This window comes from Natrix helvetica, assembly GCF_964273705.1.
Source record: "Natrix helvetica genome assembly, chromosome: 9".
NCBI lineage: Eukaryota > Metazoa > Chordata > Lepidosauria > Squamata > Natricidae > Natrix > Natrix helvetica.
This window is the reverse complement of record NC_138560.1, coordinates 2,855,497-2,878,715: the sequence shown is the minus strand read 5'-3', so window position 1 is coordinate 2,878,715 and position 23,219 is coordinate 2,855,497. Positions and strand designations below refer to the sequence as shown.

General features: G+C 48.0%; 1 protein-coding gene across 1 annotated transcript in view; it reads left to right on the top strand.

Annotated features, from left to right (window-relative positions):
- The window catches only part of SLC8A2 (solute carrier family 8 member A2), a gene marked incomplete at its 5' end in the record, with an annotated part of 57,915 nt that overhangs the window by 9,721 nt on the left and 24,975 nt on the right, over positions 1-23,219 (top strand). The window contains one exon of the mRNA XM_081961651.1: positions 10,571-12,404. Coding sequence (XP_081817777.1) covers positions 10,571-12,404 — 1,834 coding nt within the window. The remainder of the gene's footprint in view (positions 1-10,570; positions 12,405-23,219) is intronic.

Here is a 23,219-nt window from a genome sequence, read left to right as displayed (position 1 = left end):
TTTTTTTTTTGAAGATCATTCACTTCTCATCCAAGAAGCTTCTTTCCTTCTTCCAAAGCTGGTTGGCGCTTTTGCCTTGTTGTGTTTAGAGGCACCAAACAACAACAACAACAACAACAACAAAAAGGCAAGTTGGAAGGGGGCAGAAAAAACCCCCGCAAAGAAATGATTGGATTAGGTATTTTTTGGACTGCAAAATCAAGGTAGACTTGCTGTAGAAACAGGTTCTTCGCAAGGCGTTTTGCCTGGTGACAAGACAGGGACAGCTGCAGGAGGCGGGGCGGGAGGGATGAGTAGCATCAAGCTGGCAGCCTTGATCTGCCAATCACAACCTTCCCTTGTCCTCTTGGTGGACTTCCCTGTGGGATCCCGCTGGAAAAGGCAGGGACGCTGTCATAAGAAACCTGCAGATGTGAGGCCAACGGTGAGCCAATTGGGAGGCGGGTCCTTGGCTGTCCGAAAACCTGTGGGAGAGGGGAGGAACTGCAAAAACTCCCTGCCACCCTGCCTCTGGGGCCAGGTTATTAGGGGTGGAGTGGGGGAATCAGCCTGTTTGAAGCCCAAAAGCAAGGAAGATGCTTGTTTCTGGCTCTTGGGCAATACAGGTTGTCCTCGACTTACGATGACACGGAGGCCACGGATTTTTGTTGCTAACCAAGATGGTGGAGTGAGACCCGTCCAGTGTTATAAACTCCTTTTGCCACAGTTCTTAAGTGAGCCATTGCTGTTGTTAAGGGAATCCCAGGGCGGTGAAGTGAATCCGGCTTCCCCTGTTGACTTTGTTTGTTGGAAGCACCGTCGTAAGCGTGAGGACTGGTCGTAACTTGCTTCTTTTGGTGCTTTGGTGGGAAAGAGCTGCCCAACTGGGCCAGAAGGAGGTGCCTTTTCTGAGATACGCCACAGCCCCCCCCCCCCAACTTTTGCTGGCTGTGGGGTGGTACTGCAGCTTCACCTCCACCAATCAGGGGCCGACAGGAGGCAGCCAATAGGATTCCAGATGGGGCCCTTAAAATAGGTCTGTCTTGACCCCACCTGTTGGGCCATGTTCCTGTTTAGCCTCCCTCTTCATCCCCTACACCTGTTCCCAAAAGCCCCTGGCAGACCCAGTCTCCTACCCCAAAGAGTCTGTTGCCGCTTTCACATCAGGAGACACACCATCTGGATTTCCAGTCCTGAATGTGCCACTCGGGGTGTGTGTGTGTGTGTTTGTGTGTCTGTGTCTGTATTAGTCATGAAGGCCGCTTAAGGCAGTTATTAAGAAGTAGCAAACCCTCAATCGGAAAGGGGAGACATGTTAATTCGAGGCCCATTGTTGTCCTCTAGTAGAACGAGACTCCCGGATCTTTTAATTGGTGTTTCACCCAGATACGCTTAATGAGGCTATTATGTTAATTACAGGAATGTTGATGTTGGAAACTAGAAGTCCTGGTTTCTCCTTCCTGGAAACGCTAGAGACTTCTTTCTCCCATCGGCTCCTGAAATGCTGGACAGCTCCCCATGGCTTTGATCTAAGTCAATGGTTCTCAACCTTCCCAATGCCGCGACCCTTTAATACAGTTCCTCATGTTGTGGTGACCCCCAACCATAAAATTGGTCTCTCGGTTCCTGAGACCATCGAAAATAGGTGTTTTCCGATGGTCTTAGGCGACCCCTGTGAAAGAGTCGTTCGAGCCCCTAAAGGGGTCCCGAACCACAGGTTGAGAACCACTGATCTACGTTAAACCCACATGCACCAGAGAACATGGATTCAGAGAATTATAGAATCCTAAGGCTGGAAGGGACCTTGGAGATCTTCCAGTCTAACCTCCTGCCCAAGGCAGGAGCCCTTGCACCAATCTTTTCTTGGAAACCTCCAGCGATGGAATACCCATAACCCCAGGAGGCAAGGCCTCCCATTAATTGTTCTCCCTGTCAGGAAACGCCTCCTCATTTCCCTCTGACCACCTTCCATCCACTGCTTCCTCTCCTATCCTGAGTGTAATTTGATCCCCTCTTCCCTGTGGCTATGTGTTGGAAGATGCATCAAATCAAACTCAGGCTTGACAGCTGTCATGTCTCTCCCAAGCCTTCTTTACCTGCTAAACCTACTTACTAAGCCTACTTACTTCCCTCAGCCGTGGTGGGGCAGGGTTGGGGGCCTGTTGTGAGATGTGAACTGCTGAACTGCAGCCAGCAGTCAGCGGAAGTAGCCCGCAGCCCTGAAACTCTAACCACCTTGGCTCTTCGGAACCGTTGTAAGTCTAGGATGACTTGTATTGTGCAGATCATGACTGCTAGTATTATTTAAACCAGGAGTGTCTGAGCTTGGCAACTTTAAGACCGGTGGGCTTCAACTTCCGGTGGGCTGGAAAATTCTGGGAATTCCGTGCCGTCGTCACTTCCCAAAGTCATTAAATGAATGGTTGCAATGTGATGATTATCTACCAGGTTTCCCCGAAAATAAGATCCTGTGTTGTTTTATTTGTTTGCCACTAAAACAAGGCATTGTCGGGGGAAATTTCACCCTGAGCTAATGAGGTGTAGACCGTCAGCTTTCCTAAAAAGCATATCTTCAGAAAAAGCGAAAGTAAGACCCGATAACATGTTCTAATTAAAACAAAACTTTTAATATGAAAATAAGAAATAAACAAATCTATCTAATTGTTACATTTTGGCAAGAGCAGTTTGTCGTCCACCTTCTTGGCAGACGAACAGAAGAGCAAAAGTACAGAAGTCTCTGGAATGTGTGATGTATTAAGAAACGTGTTAAGAAGCCTGCGCAGTAAATCATTGCTGATAAGGCCTATGACCTGCGCAGTAACTTTTCAGTTCAGCTAGCAAACAATTAACGCAGTGACAGGCACCAGGTCTTATTTTGGGGGGATTGCATCCACTGACCCACCTCACTTGGGGGTGTCGTCCCTGATCTCTTTTCACTGTCAAAGGCCTTCAGGAATGTCTTCTTCTGTGACTGGCTTTCCTGAAAGTCTCTGCGGCCGATAGCAGAGCTCCAGATCGACCGAGGGCTCTGTTATGCAGAGGCCTTCAGAAAAACCTTGCTAGTCTTGCCGGCTGTAGAAGAAATGGGCCAGCAAGGCAGGTGTTGGGGTCCATGAGGCCTGGTTGCAACTGTCCAAAGGTAAGTAGCAGGGCAGCTGCACCCCCTATCCCCACCCTAGCTTAATTTTTACCCATGCACCCTGAGCGCGGTCTTAATTAGGGCTTGTTTTGGGGTGCAGGTGTAAAAATCAAGCTAGGATAGGACTTTGTTGTGGCCCGCCAGTGGCCAGCGGAGCTGGCAGCAGATTCGGACAGTGAGGAGGTTGGGGAGGACCATGGGCCAGTCCTGGAGTCTGGGGAAGGCTCAGATGAGGGCTCTATGTCGGAAGCAGAGAGGGGGCCACAGCCGTATGCCAGTTATCAGCTGCCTTCAGAGTCAGACAGCAGTGAGGCAGAGGAGCAGCTGGAGTCTGTTCCCAGTGTGCGCATGCGCGGAGCTGCTAGAAGAAAAGAACAGCTCAGAAATCAGGGTCGACTTGGGAGTAAAGCCACAGGTGGAAGGTGAATGGCCCCTCCCATAGGAAATAAAAGAGGAGCGAAAGGGGAGGGGGCTTTTGCAGGAAACGATTCGTTCGTTCGGGCGTTAGATTCCTTTCAGGAGTGTGAAGATCTGTCCGTGAATCTCCGAGACTCTGTGCCCAGCCTTTCCTTGCAAAAGCACCTCATTGGAAAATATTTCCAGGGCAGCTTTCCAAGCTAGATAAGGTCTAGTCTTAAATATTCCTTTGAAAGGGTAAATGTATTAAACATTTGTTTAATAAAAGGGTTTTTTGTCGGGACCAGGACTCTGCCTTGTGCTTTGGGGGCAAGCCTAGCTCAGAACAGACTTACTTTCAGGGTAGGTGGTATTTTTGGGGAAACACGGTATTGCTGATCTCAAGACGCTAAATACAGCTGCCTCCAGAAGTTGTAGCTGCTGCAACACTGGAAGTTTTGAAGATCGGACAACCCTTGGTCTGAAAAAATGCCCATGTAGGGTCTCCTGCCTGAGCAGAAGGGATTGGACTAGAAGACCTCCGAGGTCTCTTCCGACTCTGTTCTTCTTTTATTCTGTTGCAGCATCCGTCATGCTTCTCCTTCTTTTTATATCCCAGCGTTTAGCATCCTTTTTATAGTACAGTTGCTACGGGAACAGTGGCGTTGCTAACGGCTTGAGCACAGCGAGGATTGCAAAAGGTGGCCTTCCAAAGCGGGCGCAGATGGGTTTTTCACAGACGTGACGTTTCCCGGTCTACATTTCGCCTAGGCTAAACTTGATAAAGGGTGGGCACACACACGCACACACACACACACACGCACACACAAGACCCTTTGGATTCTTATGGCTCCTGGCAATTCAGTTTCCACTGAGTGACATGGTAGGCGCATGGATCCCAGGGAATTGATCTCATTGGAAAGTGTGGCGTCTTTCGTTCTCTGAAATAATGTTTTTGCATTTATTTATTTATTTTAAGAAAAACTGCAAAGAGAGAAAGCATCGGCTTTCTTTCGTTTATTAAAGTCGCGTCAGCAGTTCCAGGAGAGACCACTTTTCCCCGCTGCTTGTTCTGATTTTCCTAAACGAAAGTATAAGTCCACGCTAAAAAGAAAATCGGGGCATCAGGGAAGAAGCAAAAAAGAAGAAAAAGAAACAGATGGGGCCACCCCCCCCATCCAAGCATCCTTTTCTTGACATATTTATTTATGCTTCACATTTTCAAATCTCCCTTCAAAGAGGGAGATAAATACGCGTGCAAAATATGTAGACCATATAGGTAAAATACATATGCAAAATATGTAAAATATATAGTTAAAATACCTATGCAATATTGGGAAAATATATAGTGAAAATGCATATGCAAAATATGTGAAATATATAGGTAACATACATATACAAAATAAGGGAAATACGTAGGCAGGGTGGTTTGGTAAGTGACTTGCATCTGATTTTACAACCTTTTTGTCCTGGTTGCTCTGTGAATCACTGCAGTTGTTAAGTGAATCACATGGTTGTTAAAGTGAATCCTATTGACTTTACCTTGCTAGAAGCTGGCTGGGAGATGCTGCAATTGTTTTTAAAACACCTTGGTTGCAAATTTTGGATGATGCCCAAATTTTGATCATGGGAGTTTGGGGATGGCCAATGTCGTAAGTGTGAGGACCAGACTTAAGTTACTTGTTTCCCCACCAGTGCCATTATAACTTCAAACGGTCGCTAAACAAACATTGGCAAGTCAAGGACGACCTATACATACATGGCTTTGCAAGATTGACAGTCTAAAGATTATGTCCCTCCGTAGCGAGGAAGAGCGGGCTGGACTACATGACCTCTGTTCTTTTTTTGTGTTTCCTTTGATTCGTGTCTCATTAAAGGGGGAATCAAAAACAGCCAAGGAAACCAAAACAGAATAAAACACATCAGGAACAAGCAGAACATTTCCAAACATCACGCACTCGAGTAAAATTGAATATGCTAGACAATAACTTTCAGCCTGACATTAGTTTAATTTTATGTTGTTAAATCTTTTCTGCCCTTTAAAGAAAGCCAGCAGGTCATTATTAAAATCAAATTAGTATTCAGCTATCCATGACAGTAATCAAAACAGGATAAAGCATGAAGAGGGGGAGAGAGGGAGAAAATTACAGTAATTTCTGTCTCGGTAGTAACACAGCTATCTCTATTTAAGAGATCACCGGGGATTTAATATTGGAGGCCAACTTATTCATTCTAAAATAAAGGCAAAAGGTTTTTGGCTCCAACAGGTTAAATTCTTTGGGGCCTATTTGTTAGAAGCAAATATATGGGAAACTAGCTGGATACCCGTGCTTCGCAATGAAACTAAGTGATTGGGCTATGCAGGAGAAATCCAGTTCACAATCCCTTAGCTCGGGGGTGGTCGGTGATTGAAACACATACGGGGAATATCGCTCCTGCCATGTTGAGTCTGGAAGCAGTTCCATAGGTTGAAAGCGTAGACATTTTGGTGAGGTACCAACGTTTAGTACTGTAAGGCACCTCGGACCATTCCTGAGTGGAGGAGTGGAACATCTGCCAGTTTGAACTGAGGTAACAGAATGTGAGGCAACTGGAAGTTGGAGCAGAGTTCTTTTCAGGTGGGGAGGGGGAGTAGAATATCTAACTCCTTAGCATCAGAGTGTGTTAATCTCTCTATATAAATATACTGTATAAGAAATACTGATGATCTAATGGTCATTTTGAAAAATCCTTTCTTAGCAAGCAACTAGAAGCCAAGAGGAACATATGTGCCAAATTTCAAGTTTGTAGGCTTTATGGTTCTGGAGATTTCATGATGATGTGTGAGTGGTATTTCACACACACACACATATAGATAGATAGATAGATGATAGATAGATAGATAGATAGATAGATAGATAGATAGATGATAGATAGATGATAGATAGATAGATAGATAGATAGATAGATAGATAGATAGATAGATAGATAGATAGATAGATATAGATATAGATATAGATATAGATATAGATATAGATAGATAGATAGATATATCACAATCCAGAAAACGTTAATTGGAAAAGACAAAAGAAAAACTGAGATGGGTGTTGAATTAATCCATATTAAAAGACAAAGTTTATAGAAACAATGGGAAAAGACATGGATTTCTTTTTAAAAAAAGAATAGAAAAGAAGAGACCATTGCAAAATGTATTTCCCGGGACTAGCCATAACTTATATAGGAAGAAAAAACAAGAAAAAAGAAATAATATCAAAAGACACCAGAAAAAGAACACAAAACTTTACAATTAGAATTACAGAAAGAACCACAAAAAAAAAACCTAAAAAAAAAATCAAATGGCACTAATAGTACATAAATTGAATCTAATGGAAAAAGAAGAATTGGTACAAAAAAATTAAAAGTGCAGAAAACGTAGTTGAGCCTCTGCAGAAAATCATCCTAACCTTGGCTAGACCTGCAAAAGGCGTAGGTGAGAATGCCTTATTGCAGTTTACAATTCACCGAGAAGAAAAGATCACACAGCCAGGAATCCAGTGGCTTTCCTGCTTGCCACATAGCCTTGGCATTTGCAAAATCGGCCACAGGCTTCTCGTGGTTGTGGACAAAATGAGGATTTTCTGATCCAGTGGCCTTTTTCAGCAGGTGTCTTTTTTGGTTAATAGAAAACAGCAGCTGAGAAGTGCTTTCTTGCCTGAAATAAGTGGACTGGCAGAAGTGGGTGTGTATGAAGAATAGCAGAGTTGGAAGGGACCTTAGAGGTCTTCTAGTCCATGCCCCCGCCCAAGCAGAAATCCTATACCATTCTGGACAAATGGCCATCTAATCTCTTCTTAAAAACCTCCAGCGATGGAGCATTTACAACTTCTGGAGGCCAGTCGTTCCACTCATTAATTGTTCTCACTGTCAGGAAATTTCTCCTTAGTTGCTTTTAAGTTGCTTCTCTCCTTGATTAGTTTCCATCTGGTGCTTCTGGTCCTGCCCTCAAGGGTTTTGGAGAATAGCCTGACCCCCACCCCACCCCCCTCTTCTTTGTAGCAACCTCTGAGATATTGGAATTGCTATCATGTCACTCCTAGTCCTACTTTCTAATTGGCCATTTTAAGTTTCTCTAACTAATAAGGAATCCTGGATCGAGATGTTTCGGAAACTATTTTACACAGAGTTTCTCATTCTTGACTGCTTGAAGATGGGTGTGGACTTTAACTCTCAGAATTCCCCAGCCAGCCTTGCTGGCTGGGGAATTCTGGGAGTTGAGGTCCACCCATCTTCAAGTGTCAAACTCGAGAAACAATTATTTAGCTACCCAAGGCCCTACCCATCCGATACAGGTAGCCCTACTTACAACTCTATGCTTTGTGATGCTTACAAGATGAACCTTTGTAAGAAGGACTATCTTCAATTGTTCTCCCGGCCAAGAAACTTCTCCTTAGTTGTAGGTGGCTTCTCTCCTTGACTGGCTTCCAAGCATGAGGCCAGCAACCTCTGAGCCCTTTTGAGACCTTCTCTCAGGCCCGGAAGCCAACTTTTGCATTGGGCTTTCAGGCCTGGCCCATTTTCTCCTGTGGGAAAATGGGAGGGGAGATTATATGGAGGAAGGGAGAGATATAGTCAAAATAACATTCCTTTCTCAGAGAATCAAGGACACCTTGCCCTGCACCTGGAGTGGTGTGACTGGGAGGCATCTCCAGCTGCCAAAAAACCCAACACAGTTCTAGGCTGCATCAACAGAGGGATAGAATCAAGATCCCGTGAAGGGTTAATACCACTTTATAATGCCTTGGTAAGGCCACACTTGGAATACGGCATCCAGTTTTGGTCACCACGATGTAAAAAAGATGTGGAGACTCTAGAAAGAGTGCAGAGAAGAGCAACAAAGAGGATTAGGGGACTGGAAGCTAAAACATATGAAGAACGGTTGCAGGAACTGGGTATGTTTAGTTTAATGAAAAGAAGGACTAGGGGAGACATGATAGCAGTCTTCCAATATCTCAGGGGTTGCCCCAAAGGAGAGGGAGTCAAGCTATTCTCCAAAGCACCTGAGGGCAGAACAAGAATGGGTGGAAACTAATCAAGGAGAGAAGCAACTTAGAACTAAGGAGAAATTTCCTGACAGTGAGAACAATCAATCAGTGGAACAGAAGTTGCCTCCAGAAGTTGTGAATGCTCCAACACTGGAAGTTTTAAAGAAGAAATTGGATGACCATTTGTCTGAAGTGGTGAAGGGTTTCCTGCCTAAGCAGGGGGTTGGACTAGAAGACCTCCAAGGTCCCTTCCAACTCTGTTATTCTATTCTGATCATGTGATGGACGTGGGGGTGCTGGGCAGGGACGTGGACTTTCATTTGGGTGGGGAAAACTTGGAAACTTTCAGATTCGGGTTTTCCCAGATGTGCCAACATGACGTCTCTAATAAAATGGAACTTTGAGGAATCTCAAGCCTTGGAGTCTTCTTTCGTTGGGGGTGTTTCTTGGAACTCTGACACCTTCTTGTTCACCAACCCAGCTCATCCGCCTTCTCCCAATGCGACTTGGGTCGAAGTGGTCCGGAGCCTCTGGAGAAGGAGATGGAGCTTCCAGCCCGATTTTCTCCCTGCTGCAAGTCGGAGGGATTTCCCAACCAGCTTGCTTTCCCGAGGCTTCTCAACTGGAGGAAGCCCTGAGTCAGCAGCCTCATTGCAGCTGGAAAATCACATAGGCAGCAGCTGCTCAGCACAGGGCAATGCCTTGCTACCCCCAGAGGAGAGCCGGCAGTGGAGCATGGAGCCCCCGTAATCCAGAGCTATCAGGACAATCGAGGCAAGGACAAGGAGTCCTCGGCTTACGACAGATTGCTTAGCGATGGTTCAAAAGCTGCCCAGAGATGACAAGATGCGGGACAAATAAATGCAATGGGTAGAATAGAATATATAAAAGAATAGGATGGAATGGAATAGAATAGAATGTGGAATGGAATGGAATGGAATAGAATAGAATAAAGGATCCCTTAATCCTTTTCTCCCTGGCAAAACCTCCTTTGGTCCTCGCTCTTTTCTCATCTTCTAGAATCAGGCAAATTCCATCACAACAACAACATTGTGCTTTTTTATTTTTTTTAAAAAAAGTTTGGATTAGCAGATTGTTCCTTGGCTTTTAAAATTACAGTGTGATGCTCTCTCTCTCTCTCTCTCTCTCTCTCTCTCTCTCTCTCTCTCTCTCTCTCTCTCTCTCTCTCTCTCTCTCTCTCTCTCTCTCTCTCTCTCTCTCTCTCTCCCCTCCCTGCTTACCACTATTTCTTGCTATTGCTCTTTAAATATTGTGTTCCGTCAGGAATTGTTTTAAAAGCAGATTTAAAAAAATAATAATTATTATCTTCCCCCTTCCCTTGCTAATTTTTTCTCTGAGTGGGCAAATGACTCATTTGTTTACTTGCCGGATAATGAAGCAAACAAGGGGTCGTCCAGGCTCAGAAAACACTTTGTCTAACGAGGTGCGCGGAATGTTGCTAGGATAGGATTTGAACTCGGAGCGTAAGAGGAGTGGAAGGGACCTTGGAGATCTTCCAGTCCAACCCCCTGCTCGAGCAGGAGACCCTCTATCATTCCAGACAAGGGGCTACCCAGTCTCTTCATAAAAACCTACGGTGTTGGAGCACACAACTTCTGGAGGCAAACTGTTCCATTGATTGATTGTTCTCACTGTCAGGGAATTTCTCGGGTGACCGAAACTAAATGCAATTATCCAAGTGTGGTTTTCCCAAAGCAGCAAACCTACCTTCCTCCTCCTATTTTTCCCACCAAAACAACCCAGGGAGGTTCATTGCATTGAGAGGGAAGGACTGGCCCAAAGACACCCAACAGGCTTTCATGCCTAAGGCGGGACTAGAACTCACAGTCTCCTGGTGATCAGCCCAAAGTCACCCAGCTAGATTTTCTGCCTAAGGTGGGACTAGAACTCACCATCGCCTGGTGATTGGCCCAAAGTTATCCAGCTGGCTTTTATGCCTAAAGCAGGACTAGAAATCACCGCCTCTTTCTTTCTAATCTGGTGCCTTAATCCTTCTTCTTTCCTTCCCTCCCAGATCCTGTGGCCCCCAACGAGTCAAGAAGGATGCAGCTTCCATGGCGGCAGCTGAGGGTCTCCTCTTCCTTGCTTACCAAAATCTTGCTCGCTGGGGTCTTTTGTGCTGGGAATGTCTCCTGGGTTGGTGCCAACAAAGTTGACCCAGAAGCGAACGGCACCTGCGAAGGATATACTAAATGTCAACCCGGAGTTCTCCTCCCGGTTTGGCAACCGGACAACCCTTCTTTTGGAGACAAAGCTGCCCGGGCCATTGTCTACTTTGTGGCCATGATGTACATGTTCTTGGGGGTCTCCATCATTGCTGACCGCTTCATGGCCTCCATCGAAGTCATCACTTCCAAAGAGAAGGAGATCACCATCACCAAAGCCAACGGGGAGACCAGCATTGGCACCGTGAGGATCTGGAACGAGACGGTCTCTAACCTCACCCTCATGGCCTTGGGTTCCTCGGCTCCTGAAATCCTCCTGTCTGTCATCGAGGTCTGCGGCCATAACTTCCAGGCGGGGGAACTGGGTCCTGGCACGATTGTGGGCAGCGCGGCCTTCAACATGTTTGTGGTCATCGCCATCTGTGTCTACGTCATCCCCACCGGTGAGAGCCGCAAGATCAAACACTTGAGGGTCTTCTTTGTCACTGCTTCTTGGAGCATCTTCGCCTACATCTGGTTGTACCTGATCTTGGCGGTCATCTCGCCAGGGATCGTCCAAGTATGGGAGGCTCTGTTGACCCTGGTCTTCTTCCCGGTCTGTGTCGTTTTTGCCTGGATAGCTGACAAACGGCTGCTGTTCTACAAGTACGTCTACAAGCGGTACAGGGCAGACCCACGCAGTGGGATCATAATCGGGACTGAGGGGGAGTTCCCCAAAGGCATCGAGATGGACGGAGGATTCGTGGCCAACGACCACCGAGAGAGTGCCTTCGTGGATGGCAGTGCGGCGTCCGTGGCTCCCCTCCCCGTCATCACCCAGGAGGAGAAAGAGTTGGACGAGAGTCGCAAAGAAGTCATCCAAATCCTCAAAGACCTCAAGCAGAAGCATCCCGATAAAGAGCTGGAGCAGCTGGTGGAGATTGCCAACTACTATGCACTACTGCATCAACAGAAGAGCCGGGCATTCTACCGCATCCAGGCGACACGCATGATGACCGGGGCAGGCAACATCCTCAAGAAGCATGTCACAGAATTCTCCAAGAAGTCCACCAACCTTCTGGAGGTGCCTTCAGAAGCCGAGGTGGAGGAGAACTACAGCAAGATCTTCTTTGAGCCATTCATGTACCACTGCTTGGAGAACTGTGGCTCGGTCACGTTGACCGTGACTTGCCAACAAGGTGGAGACACCTACAACACGTTCTACGTAGACTACAAGACTGAGGACGGTTCGGCCAAAGCAGGTTCAGATTACGAGTACAGCGAGGGCACCCTGATCTTCAAACCTGGCGAGACCCAGAAGGAGCTGAAGATCGGCATCATTGATGATGACATCTTTGAAGAAGATGAACATTTTTTCGTCCGGCTTCTGAACCTGCGGGTGGGCGACGCGGAAGGCATGTTTGAGTCGGACTCTACCGAGCACCCCAAGGGACGCTTGGTGGCCCCGCTCGTGGCCACCGTGACTATCCTGGACGATGACCATGCAGGCATTTTTTCTTTCCAGGACAAACTGTTAAGGGTCAGTGAGTGCCAAGGGACCCTGGAGGTCAAAGTCAGCCGGAGCTCAGGAGCCCGAGGGACTGTGATGGTCCCCTACCAGACAGTGGAGGGAACGGCTCAAGGAGGGGGTGTGGACTATGAGGACTCCTGCGGGGAACTGGAGTTCAAGGACGATGAAACCGTGTAAGTAAACGGAGCGCCCCTTGTGTGGAGGTCAATTGTGATACTGAGCGGGGGACAGAAATTAGATACCCTGAATGAAGGTTTGAAACCACATTCCTGACAGTAGAAACAGGTGGTTACTAGGGGAATGAATGGAATTGAATTGAGTTGAGATGGGTTGGGTTGGGTTGGATTCAGTTGGGTTGGGTTGAATTGTGTTGGGTTGCATTAGGTTGAGTTGAGTTGGGTTGAATTGCCTTGAGTTGGATTGGGTTGCATTGGGTTGGGTTGGGTTGAATTGAGTTGGTTCTCTTGATGTCCATCTTGGGAAGATAGTTTAATCTGGAGCATAGGGAGAATGGTTCAAGGGTGTCTTCAAACTCGTTTATTTATATACATAAATAAACCACCTTTATTGTTTTTATAAATGACTCAAGATGGTGAACATATTTAATATTCCTTCCTCTTATCTATTTTCTGCACAACAACAACCCTGTGAGGTGGTTTGGGCTGAGAGGGGAATTGACTCAAAGGCACCCAGCTGCTTTTCATGTCTAAGTCAGGACTAGAACTCACTGTCTTCTGGTGATTGGTCCAAAGTCACCCAGCCAGTTTTCATGGTTAAGGCAGGACTGCAATTCACTGACTCCTGGTGGTTGGCCCAAAGTCACAGTCGTCCTCCTCCTCCTCCTCCTCCTCCTCCTCCTCCTCCTCCTCCTCCTCCTCTCCAGAAACTCCATTCCCTTCTGGCATTGATGATGTTATTTAGCTGGGTAATGAAACATCTGTAAGAAATCCACCAAGGATCCCAACAGTCCAATCCTGAGCTCCAAAGATTCTCTTCTGTTGTTCTTTGTTGTTTAAAAGAAGAGGGAGATTAAGCCAGCAGCAGATTGTAAAAGCATTCAAACGGAATATTTATTTTTAAAATGAAGACAACCTCTTTCCAGACCCAGCCTAAACTTTATCCCCATCCCTGCAAGATGCTCTTTTTCCCCCACCTAAAAAATGTTTTATTAGAAAAAGTCAGCAAAAGAGAATAAAGCTACAATTTAAATTCATTATCCCGGGTGAAGGGATTTGGTTTGCAAAGCTTCCCTTCAATCTGGGGCTTTGTGAATTAAAGCAATAATTGGGGATTGCTTTCTTCCTCCCCCGCCCCCCTTCTCTGGGATGATGTCCCAAAAAATTGAGGGGGGGGGGTTTGATACGTTTTGAAAGGCTGGGAACAGAGCCAACATAGCTGAGTGGAGAATGTGAGACACCTTCCTCCTTCCTGGGCCATCGCTCGCTTTTCAGGCTGGGATTTGAAACCGAAATAGCTGACCTGGGGCCACCGAGGAGGAGGGCGATGATGGCGGGAGCAGAAAGTCAGTGAAGGGGGCGGTTTCCCATGAGATGAATTTGGGAAACATTTTCCAGATGAGTAAAATCCAAGTTCCAGAGTTTTAAACATAGTTCCAGAAGGGAGAGAACTTGTCCTTGGTAAGGGATGTCTATATCTTGGGAAAATGGAATCGGTGATGTTAGATTCATAGGAAGTCCTCAACTTAGGACCATAACTGATGGATGGATGGATGGATGGATAGATAGGCAGATGATAGATAAATCAAGATAGATAAATAGGTAGATGATAGATAAATCAAGATAGATAGAGATAGATAGATAGATAGATAGATAGATAGATAGATAGATGACAGACAGATGATAGATAGATAGATGATAGATAGATATAGATGATAGATTGATAAAGATATAGATATAGATAGATACATAGATAGGATAAAGATATAGATAGACAGATAGACAGATAGATAGATAGAAGACAGACAGATGATAGATATAGATGATAGATAGAGAAAGATAGATAGATAGATATAGCTAAAGATAGGTAGATAGATAGGTAGATAGGTAGATAGATGATAGATAGATAGATAGATAGATAGATAGATAGATAGATAGGTAGGTAGGTAGATAGATGATAGATAGATCAAGATAGTTAGCTAGAGTCCTGGCCTGGCCTCCTCTCTGGCCTTCGTCTTGCCTCCTCCCAATCCCCCAGACTGAAAAAAGGCATTGATTGATATTGATTTGACATGTTGGTATGATGCTTTGAAGGAAGGAAGGGGAAAAGGAAGGACAATAGTCCTTAGACTTATATACTGCTTCACAGTGCTTTGATAGTGCTCTCTAAGTGGTTGAGAGAGTCTGCCTCTTGCCCCCAACAATTTGGGCCCTCGTTTTACCCACCTTGGAAGGATGAAAGGTTGAGTCAAGCTTGAGCCTGGGGAGATTCGAACTGCCAAATAGAGTGGAGTGGAGTGGAGTGGAGTGGAGTGGAGTGGAGTGGAGTAGAGTAGAGTAGAGTAGAGCAGAGCAGAGCAGAGCAGAACAGAGTCCCTTTTGGGAGAGGGGGCGGTCTATAAATATGAATAAAGTAAGTAAGTAAGTAAGGCTGCCCACTGCTGGTGTGTGATTACCAAGGCTGGGCCTCCTGCTCCTTCCCCAGGGAGGTCAACCCCTTCCCTACTGCCCATCAGCTTCTTCTGCTCATCCCCCTTTCCCTCCCTCCCTCCCTCCCTCCCTCCCCTCCCCTCCCAAGTCATCATGCGAAGTAGGGCTTAATCTCCTGTAAACCCAAGGATCAAGGAAGCAATTATCCCCCCAGGGCTCCTGGATGCAGGATGAAGGGACTGGGGAGGCCATCCTGGGGAGAGGAAAAAGGAGGCCAATCGGGGATCTTCTCTGCTGGAGACCTTCAGTCCTACCCAGAGCTTTCACAATAAAAAAAAAATATATCTTTGGGGGGGGGGTCCTTGGTGTTAGATATTAGCATATATCGGGATAAGTCTTCCCTCAGGTCCGCTCCTACAGCGGGAAACAGGTATTCCTCTGATTGGTCAATGGGCGTGCCTCATCCCTATAAAAGGGGAACCCTCCGACCACAGAGTAAGCTGGATCACTACTATTACTAATAAAGAGCTGTTAAGTCACGTCGTGTCCGCAGTCTGTCTCTCGTTGCCCAGATCTAACATTGGCGACGAAGGTGGGATTGAGAGACAGATAGGACGAAGAACGCTACTTCAAGAATCTCCGGATTTGATCCAGCCCAGGAATTCGGCAGAAATTCCGGCAGCCATCTCAGATCACCGCAGCGCGGCAAATTCAAACTGAGAAGATGGCGATGCATGCTCCCCCCGCTCCTTTCGACCCAGCAACCGACGAATGGGAAGCCTTCATGATTCGCTTCGAGTGTTTCCTCGAAGCAAATGAGTACACGGGGATCACCGATGCAAGAAAGAAAAATATCTTCCTCGGCTACTGCGGAAAGGAAGTCTTCAATACGGCCAGAGACCTCACCGCGCCTACTCCAATACAAGCAGTACCATGGGCGACGCTGAAACAAGCCTTGGAAACACATTACGCGCCAAAACCGTCCCGCCATGTCAGCCGCAAAGAGTTCAACATGAGGACTCAAAAGGCGGGAGAATCCATTAACCAATTTGTTGCAGCTCTACGAAGAATAGCAGCCCACTGTGAATACAGGGATTTGGAAGAGCATATCTTAGAGCAATTCATCTGTGGGGTAAGAGACATTTCGTTGCAAAAGAAACTGTTAGCCAACCCGAATCTAACCCTACAGTCAGCATTGAACAAAGCAAGAGCGTCGGAATCAGCGGAGAAATCAGCAGTGACCATACAACGAAGGGTCAACGAAACCCAGCCAGCACCGAGACAAACCAGAGTCCACTACGAAGACGCAAGCCCCGACTACGTGGATCCCGAGTTCGAGGACAGTCACCTAATGCAGAGCAGTCACTGGAGGCCTGGGGGGAAACCCGGATCCCGTTTGCCGCCCTGCGCAAGCTGCGGAGGGAATCACCCCAGGTCTACTTGCAGGTTCAGGAACGTTGTTTGTTCGCACTGCAACAAACTTGGGCACATCGCACGAGTGTGCCGGAGCGGAGTCCCTGCCTCACGGCAGCCACCCATGTACCGCCAACAGAAGCCCAACCCAGGGGCTTGGCGAAATCAAAAAGGGCGCCCAGAGAAAAATCCACAAGTGTTTACCCAGAGAGAAACTCCCCAAAGAGCTGAACGAGCGTATTCCCAGAGAGATTACTCACAAGAAAGTGAGCGAGCGTATCCCCAGAGAGAATTCACACAGAGAGCCGAAAGAGCGTTCTACCAAGACGCTCAACGAGAGTATTTTCAGGATATAGACGATGAGATAGAGTTGACCCAGAGAGAGGAGTTGCGAACGTATCTCACCACGATACATCAGGTCCGCCCTAAGCGGCCCAAAAGGCTGAAAGTCACAGTCCTCTTGGAGGGCTCACCCTGCGAGCTGGAGGTTGACACAGGATCAACCCTGACGATCATTTCATGGGCATCCATGAAACAGGCCATTCCCAGCCTCAGAAAGAGCCAACTGCGCGCTCCTGACGTCCTGCTACGAGACTACCAGGGGAACCAAGTCCCCATCGTGGGCCAAGGCACATTCCACATCCAGTTTAAGGACATCGAAGCCCAGCTGCCCGTGACCATCTCCAGCGCGCCATTGCAGAACCTCCTGGGGCTTGATTGGTTTGAAGCCCTGGGATTAGAAGTCACCGGAATCAACGCCGTGAGAAACAGCAGCGCTGAAAAGATCTTTAAGGAGTTCGAGGATGTGTTCAGCTCCGGTCTTGGTAAGTATGTGGGCAAACCAATATCGTTCAATTTAGATCCAAATGTGGCGCCAATCCGGCTTAAACCGAGACGAGTGCCTTTTGCACTCCGCCCAAAAATAGATAAAGAGATAGATAAGTTAGTGGAACAAGGAATCCTGGAGCCGGTAGATCACGCGCGTTGGGAGACACCTATCGTGACCCCAGTTAAGTCAGACGGATCAGTCCGCTTGTGCGCAGACTATAAATGCACAATTAATGTCGCGCTACAACAGAGCGCATATCCGGTGCCCGTAGTACAGCACCTATTGCACTCATTGGGGCCAGGAAAAGTTTTCGCTAAATTAGATATGGCACAAGCTTACCAGCAACTGCCAGTAGATAGCGCCACAGCGGAGGCCCAGACTATAGTGACGCACAGAGGAGCGTTTAAATGCAACCGGCTACAATTCGGCGTAAGTATTGCTCCAGGATTGTTCCAGAGCGTCATGGAACGACTGTTGCAAGGGATACCGGGAGTCGTCCCATATTTTGACGATATCTTGGTGTCCGCTGCAAACGAGGAGCAACTAAACAAAAGAGTCAGATCGGTTTTGGCCAGAATCAGAGAGAAGGGTCTCCGCCTGAAAAAAGAAAAATGCCAAATTAACGTGCCTAGCGTAGAATTCCTGGGTTATAGAATTGATGGTCAGGGAATTCACCCCACTGAAAAGAAAATTAAGGCGATCCAGGACGCCCCCACACCACGAAATCAAACCGAGTTGCAGGCCTTCCTCGGACTACTTAATTTCTACAGCGTTTTTCTGAGACAGAAGGCGACCGTTGCTGAGCCACTACACCGTCTACTCCAGAGGAACGCACCATGGAGATGGGGACGAGCAGAAGCTGCAGCATTCGCCGGGGTAAAGCGCCTGCTCACCACTGACTCACTACTTGTACAATACAGTCAGACCCTCCCGCTGGTATTGACCTGCGACGCATCGCCGTTCGGGGTTGGAGCAGTCCTCAGCCACAGGATGCCCGACGGGAAAGAAGCACCCATTGCTTTCTACTCCAGAACTCTTTCATCGGCCGAAAGGAACTACAGCCAAATGGACAGAGAAGCATTGGCTGCCGTTGCAGGTGTGAAACGTTTCCATGAATACCTCTACGGCCGCGATTTTGAACTCATTACTGATCACAAACCGCTGTTAGGACTTTTGGCGGGAAATCGCCCCACTCCGGTCTCCCTTTCTCCACGTATGACCAGGTGGACTGTTTTCCTGGCTGCGTACTCTTACAAGTTAATTCATCGACCGGGCTCCACTCTAGGGCACGCAGATGCGCTCAGCCGTTGCCCATTACCAGACATTTTGCCAGACCCCACTCCAGAAGTACCGGTATTGCTCATTGACTGTTTGGATTCGGGACCGGTTTCTTCTTACGACGTTGCAAGGTTCTCCTCGAAGGACAATTTAATAAAACAAGTGCAAACTTGGGTATGGAGGGGGTGGCCAAAGGGAAATGTGGGCCCGGAATTCAAAATGTTTTGGTCTAAACGGGACGAACTCTCCGTGTTACAGGGATGTTTGTTGTGGGGGGATCGAGTTGTTATTCCTTTTGCGCTACGAAAAAAGGTATTGAATGCTTTACATATGGGGCATCCGGGGATCGTGAGAATGAAAGCGTTAGCGAGAAGTTATGTGTGGTGGCCCAATATGGACAAAGAAATAGAGGAGTGGGTGGCCACTTGCGATCCATGCCAGGAGTCGAGACCAGCACCCCCGGAAGCGCCCGCCACAGAATGGGAGAAACCCAAGGCACCCTGGTCACGCATTCATATTGATTTTGCAGGGCCATTCCAGGGTCAAACCTTCCTCATAGTTGTAGATGCTTATTCTAAATGGTTGGATGTAGTCCTAATGACATCAACCACGGCAGAGGCAGTTATAAAGGTTCTTAGGCGGCTTTTCGCCACCCATGGTCTACCAGATCTGTTAGTATCGGACAACGGGCCCCAATTCACGGCCATGCAGTTCGAAACATTTTTAGCAGGGTTGGGAATCAGACACGCCCTCATCGCGCCATTCCATCCAGCGTCCAATGGTCAGGCAGAAAGAATGGTGCGGTTCGCGAAAGAGGCCCTCGCCAGGATGGGCCCGGGGGATTGGCAAACACGCATTGACCATTACCTCCTCATTCAACACATTACCCCGAGCGCAACGACGGGTAGAAGCCCCGCTGAACTACTAATGGGTCGCCGCCTACGATCTCACCTGGACAGGCTCCACCCGAATTATTCTACCTCGGCTCCCCCAGACTCTACAAGTAAGGTCAGATCTTTTAGAGAAGGAGACACTGTTTATGCTCAAAATTACACAGGGGGGACATTGTGGATACCGGCAAGGGTCATTGGCATCATGGGCCCTCGATCGTATTTGTTAGAGCTTGAAGATGGGCGGAATTGGAGAAGGCACATCGATCAGCTTCGAGGTCGCCTAGCACACTCCAACTTAAGGGATGAGGGCGAAAGTTTCCTGTCCACAGAAAGACAACCGCAGGGAAACTTCATCCCAGGAAACGACGACACCGGCGAGCTAAGCGGGGGACAGGACATCACGCACGCAGCTGAGCAACCCCCCGTCATCACAGCCGCTGAGCAAACCCCCGTCATCGCAGCCGAACAAGATACCAGGGAAAAGAGCATCGAAAACGCAAGACCTCCAGAAACAGAAAAAGCACCCGATCCTGCAACTACTTCAACCCAACAGGAAACCAATCCTGCAAGTACTCCAACACAACCTGAACTCCGACGTTCCTCCCGAGCAAGACAAACACCCACCTACCTAAAGGACTATGTCACCTACCGCAACGTCCCATCTAGGAGGGGAGGGGTGTTAGATATTAGCATATATCGGGATAAGTCTTCCCTCAGGTCCGCTCCTACAGCGGGAAACAGGTATTCCTCTGATTGGTCAATGGGCGTGCCTCATCCCTATAAAAGGGGAACCCTCCGACCACAGAGTAAGCTGGATCACTACTATTACTAATAAAGAGCTGTTAAGTCACGTCGTGTCCGCAGTCTGTCTCTCGTTGCCCAGATCTAACACTTGGTGCTCTCTGAGCTTGGGTGTTTTCTCCCAGACGTTTCATGACCCATCTAGACGACGTCATCAGTACTAGAAGGGAGTAAGGTTTATGGGGAGGAGGACTTCCTTCCTTCCTTTTCTCTTTTTCCTTCTTTCCTTCCTTCCTCTCTCCTTTCCTCATTCCCTCTTTTCCCATTTTCCTTTCTTCCTTCTTTTCTCGCTCCTTACCTTTTTCTTTTTTCTTTTTCCTTCCTCCCTCCCTTTCCTTCCTCCTTTGCTTCCTCGTTCCCTGGTTTCTTTTTCCTTCCTTCCTTCTTTTCTCGCTCCTTCCTTTTTCCTTTCCTTTTCTTTCTTTTTCTTCCCTCCCTTCTCTGTCGTCCTGGCATCCAAGCTCCGCACCTGAGAAGCGCCTGTTTCCTGCTCCAACAGCGGCACATGCCATTCGCACCCTCGCGCGTGTTCTCGTTTCTGGCGGCTGTCAAATCCACCCCCGCCGTCGCAGCCGGCGAATTCTCTCCACCATCCGCCCACACAGCCCAGGCAGGCGCCGCTCGCCGCCCCACGAGAAGCCCGTTCCCGCCAGCAGCGCTGCGAGGCCGCCTCTCCGGCCGCCGGTGCGGAGGCTCCTTAACTGCTGGTCAAAGGGGGGGGGGAGGCCGGAGGGGCTCCAAGGGCTGCAGAGGGAACGGAGGGGCTAAGGCAGGGGTGTCCAAACTTGGGAACTTTAAGACTTGTGGACTTCAAAGTCCACAAGTCTTAAAGTTCCCAAGTTTGGACACCCCTGGGCTAAGGGCTGCTTGGGATTACTGGTCAGCAGGTTGTGTGAGCAGGGCTTGAGCAGGGGGCTGGATTAGACGACCTCTAGGGTCCCTTCCGACTCTTCTTATCCTGTTATCTGTGGGCCAGATCCTTTCAGGAGACCCACAGAATCCAAACTGCCTTTGAATCTCTCACGGATTGAAAGCCTTTCCGTGGTGTGGCCAGATCCATTAGTGGGTTTCGCTTCATGCATTTGGGCCAAAAGAATTTCCCCTTTTCCTCTGTTCCGAACCTCACTGGCTGGAGCAGGGGGCTGGACTAGAAGACCTCCAGGGTCCCTTCCTGCTCTGTTAAACTCTTATTCCACCATCCTTCTTGCTCGAGTCCCTACGGGGAGAGGGGGCGGTCTATAAATTTAATAAACCTTAAACCTCTCCCTCCCAGGCAGCAAAACAAGGCGGCCTGAGCCCCTTCCCATCAGCCAGCCGCAGGAGAGACCCTGCTGTCTCCCCCCACCCTTCTCACAACCCCCCCTCCTGCCTCTGGGTGCATTTCCGAGCAGGCCACTCGGGAGTGTAATTTAGCCGCCTCCGCCGCCCTCCTCTCTCCCAGCCAGCCGGTGTCAAGAGCCTCCCTGGCCTCTCTTCATTCAAGAGCCCGGAGATGATGGATGATGTTTTCCAATATTTTCCCAAAGGCGGAGGGTTTTTATTCGGCTCAACTTATTTATTTGCTACCTGTCACAGGTTTCTGTCTGCCGGGCTAAATTTAGCACGGGGTGAGGAGGAGGGTCCGAGAACAGAAGAGCCAAAATGGTTTGTGTGTCTGTGTGTGTGTGTGTGAGAGAGAGAGAGAGATGTAGAGAGAGAGATGTAGAGAGAGAGAGAAAGAATGAGAGAGAGAAAATGAGAGAGAGAGAGAGAGAAAGTGAGAGAAAGAGATGGAAAGAGAGAGAGAAAGAACGAGAGAGAGAAAATGAGAGAGAAAGTGAGAGAAAGAGAGATGGAGAGAGAGAGAATGAGAGAGAGAAAGTGACCGAAAGAGAGAGATGGAGGGAGAGAGAAAGAATGAGAGAGAAAGAGAGCATGAGAGAGAGTGAGAGAGAGAATAAGACAAAGTGAGACAAAGAGAGATGGAGAGAGAGAGAGAGAAAGAATAAGAGAGAGAGAATAAGAGAGAGAGAATGAGAAAGAGAGAGAGGGATGGTCTTTAGTTTGAAGGACCTCCTATGTTGTGGGTGGAGGGAGAGGGACGTGGCTGGAAAAGCTGCAATTTTAACAGTTCCACAGATGGAGAGGAGAATGGCTAGGAAGGAAGGAAGGAAGGAAGGAAGGAAGGAAGGAAGGAAGGAAGGAAGGAAGGAAGGAAGGAAGGAAGGAAGGAAGGAAGGGGTCCATCAGCCTCTGGATGGAGGAAAATAAACCGGCCTGTTGCAACCCCCAGAAAGGAAGGCCTGCAAAGCATCTTGTTGTTACAGCATTGATGATGCTACCTAGTTTGGTAATCCAAGGTCTGCAAGAAAACCCCCAAGCTGAAAGAACACCAAGGTCCCCACAGTCCTCCTCCATTCTGCAAATCCCACTTCTGTCTAGTTCTGATTAAGTTGCCTAATTGGGTCATGAAATGTCTGCAAGAAAACAACCAAGCTCAGAGAGCATCAAGGACCCCACAGTCCTCCTCCTCCCCACATACCCCACTCCCGTCCAGCACTGAGGATGTTACCAAGTTGGGCCACGAAACATCTGCAAGAAAACAACCAAGCTGAAAGAGCACCAAAGACTCCACAGCCCTCCTCCTCCTCCTCCCTGCAAACCTACTCCCTTATAGACTGATTATGTTACTTAGATGGGTCATGAAACATCGGCAAGAAAATCACCAAGCTCAGAGAGCATCAAGGACCCCACAGTCCTCCTCCTTCTCCTCCTCCTCCTCTCTGCAAACCCCACTCCCTTCCAGCACTGATGATGTTACCTAGTAAGGTCACGAAACAATCTGCAAAAAAACCCCATCAAGCTCAGGGAGCCCCCAGAACCCCACAATTCTGCCCCAGCTACAAATCTTCTCTTCTATCGATATGGTCACGATTGGGATCTGGCACTGAGTAAGTCGGCCTTGAAGAGAAGGGAGAGAAAGGGTTAAACTCCAGACGCTTCCCGGCTTGCAAATCTCTTCTGACCGAGATCCACCTAGAGTTGCAAGCGCCCAAGAGATGCCCAGTTTGGCTTCTCCCTCGCATGGAAAAAGATTTAAAAACAGAACCAGGCAACCTTTCCCTGCCTTCACTCTGGGGAAATGCTGCCCTGCCTGATGGGCCAGGTAGCTGGGCAATCTTGTGAATA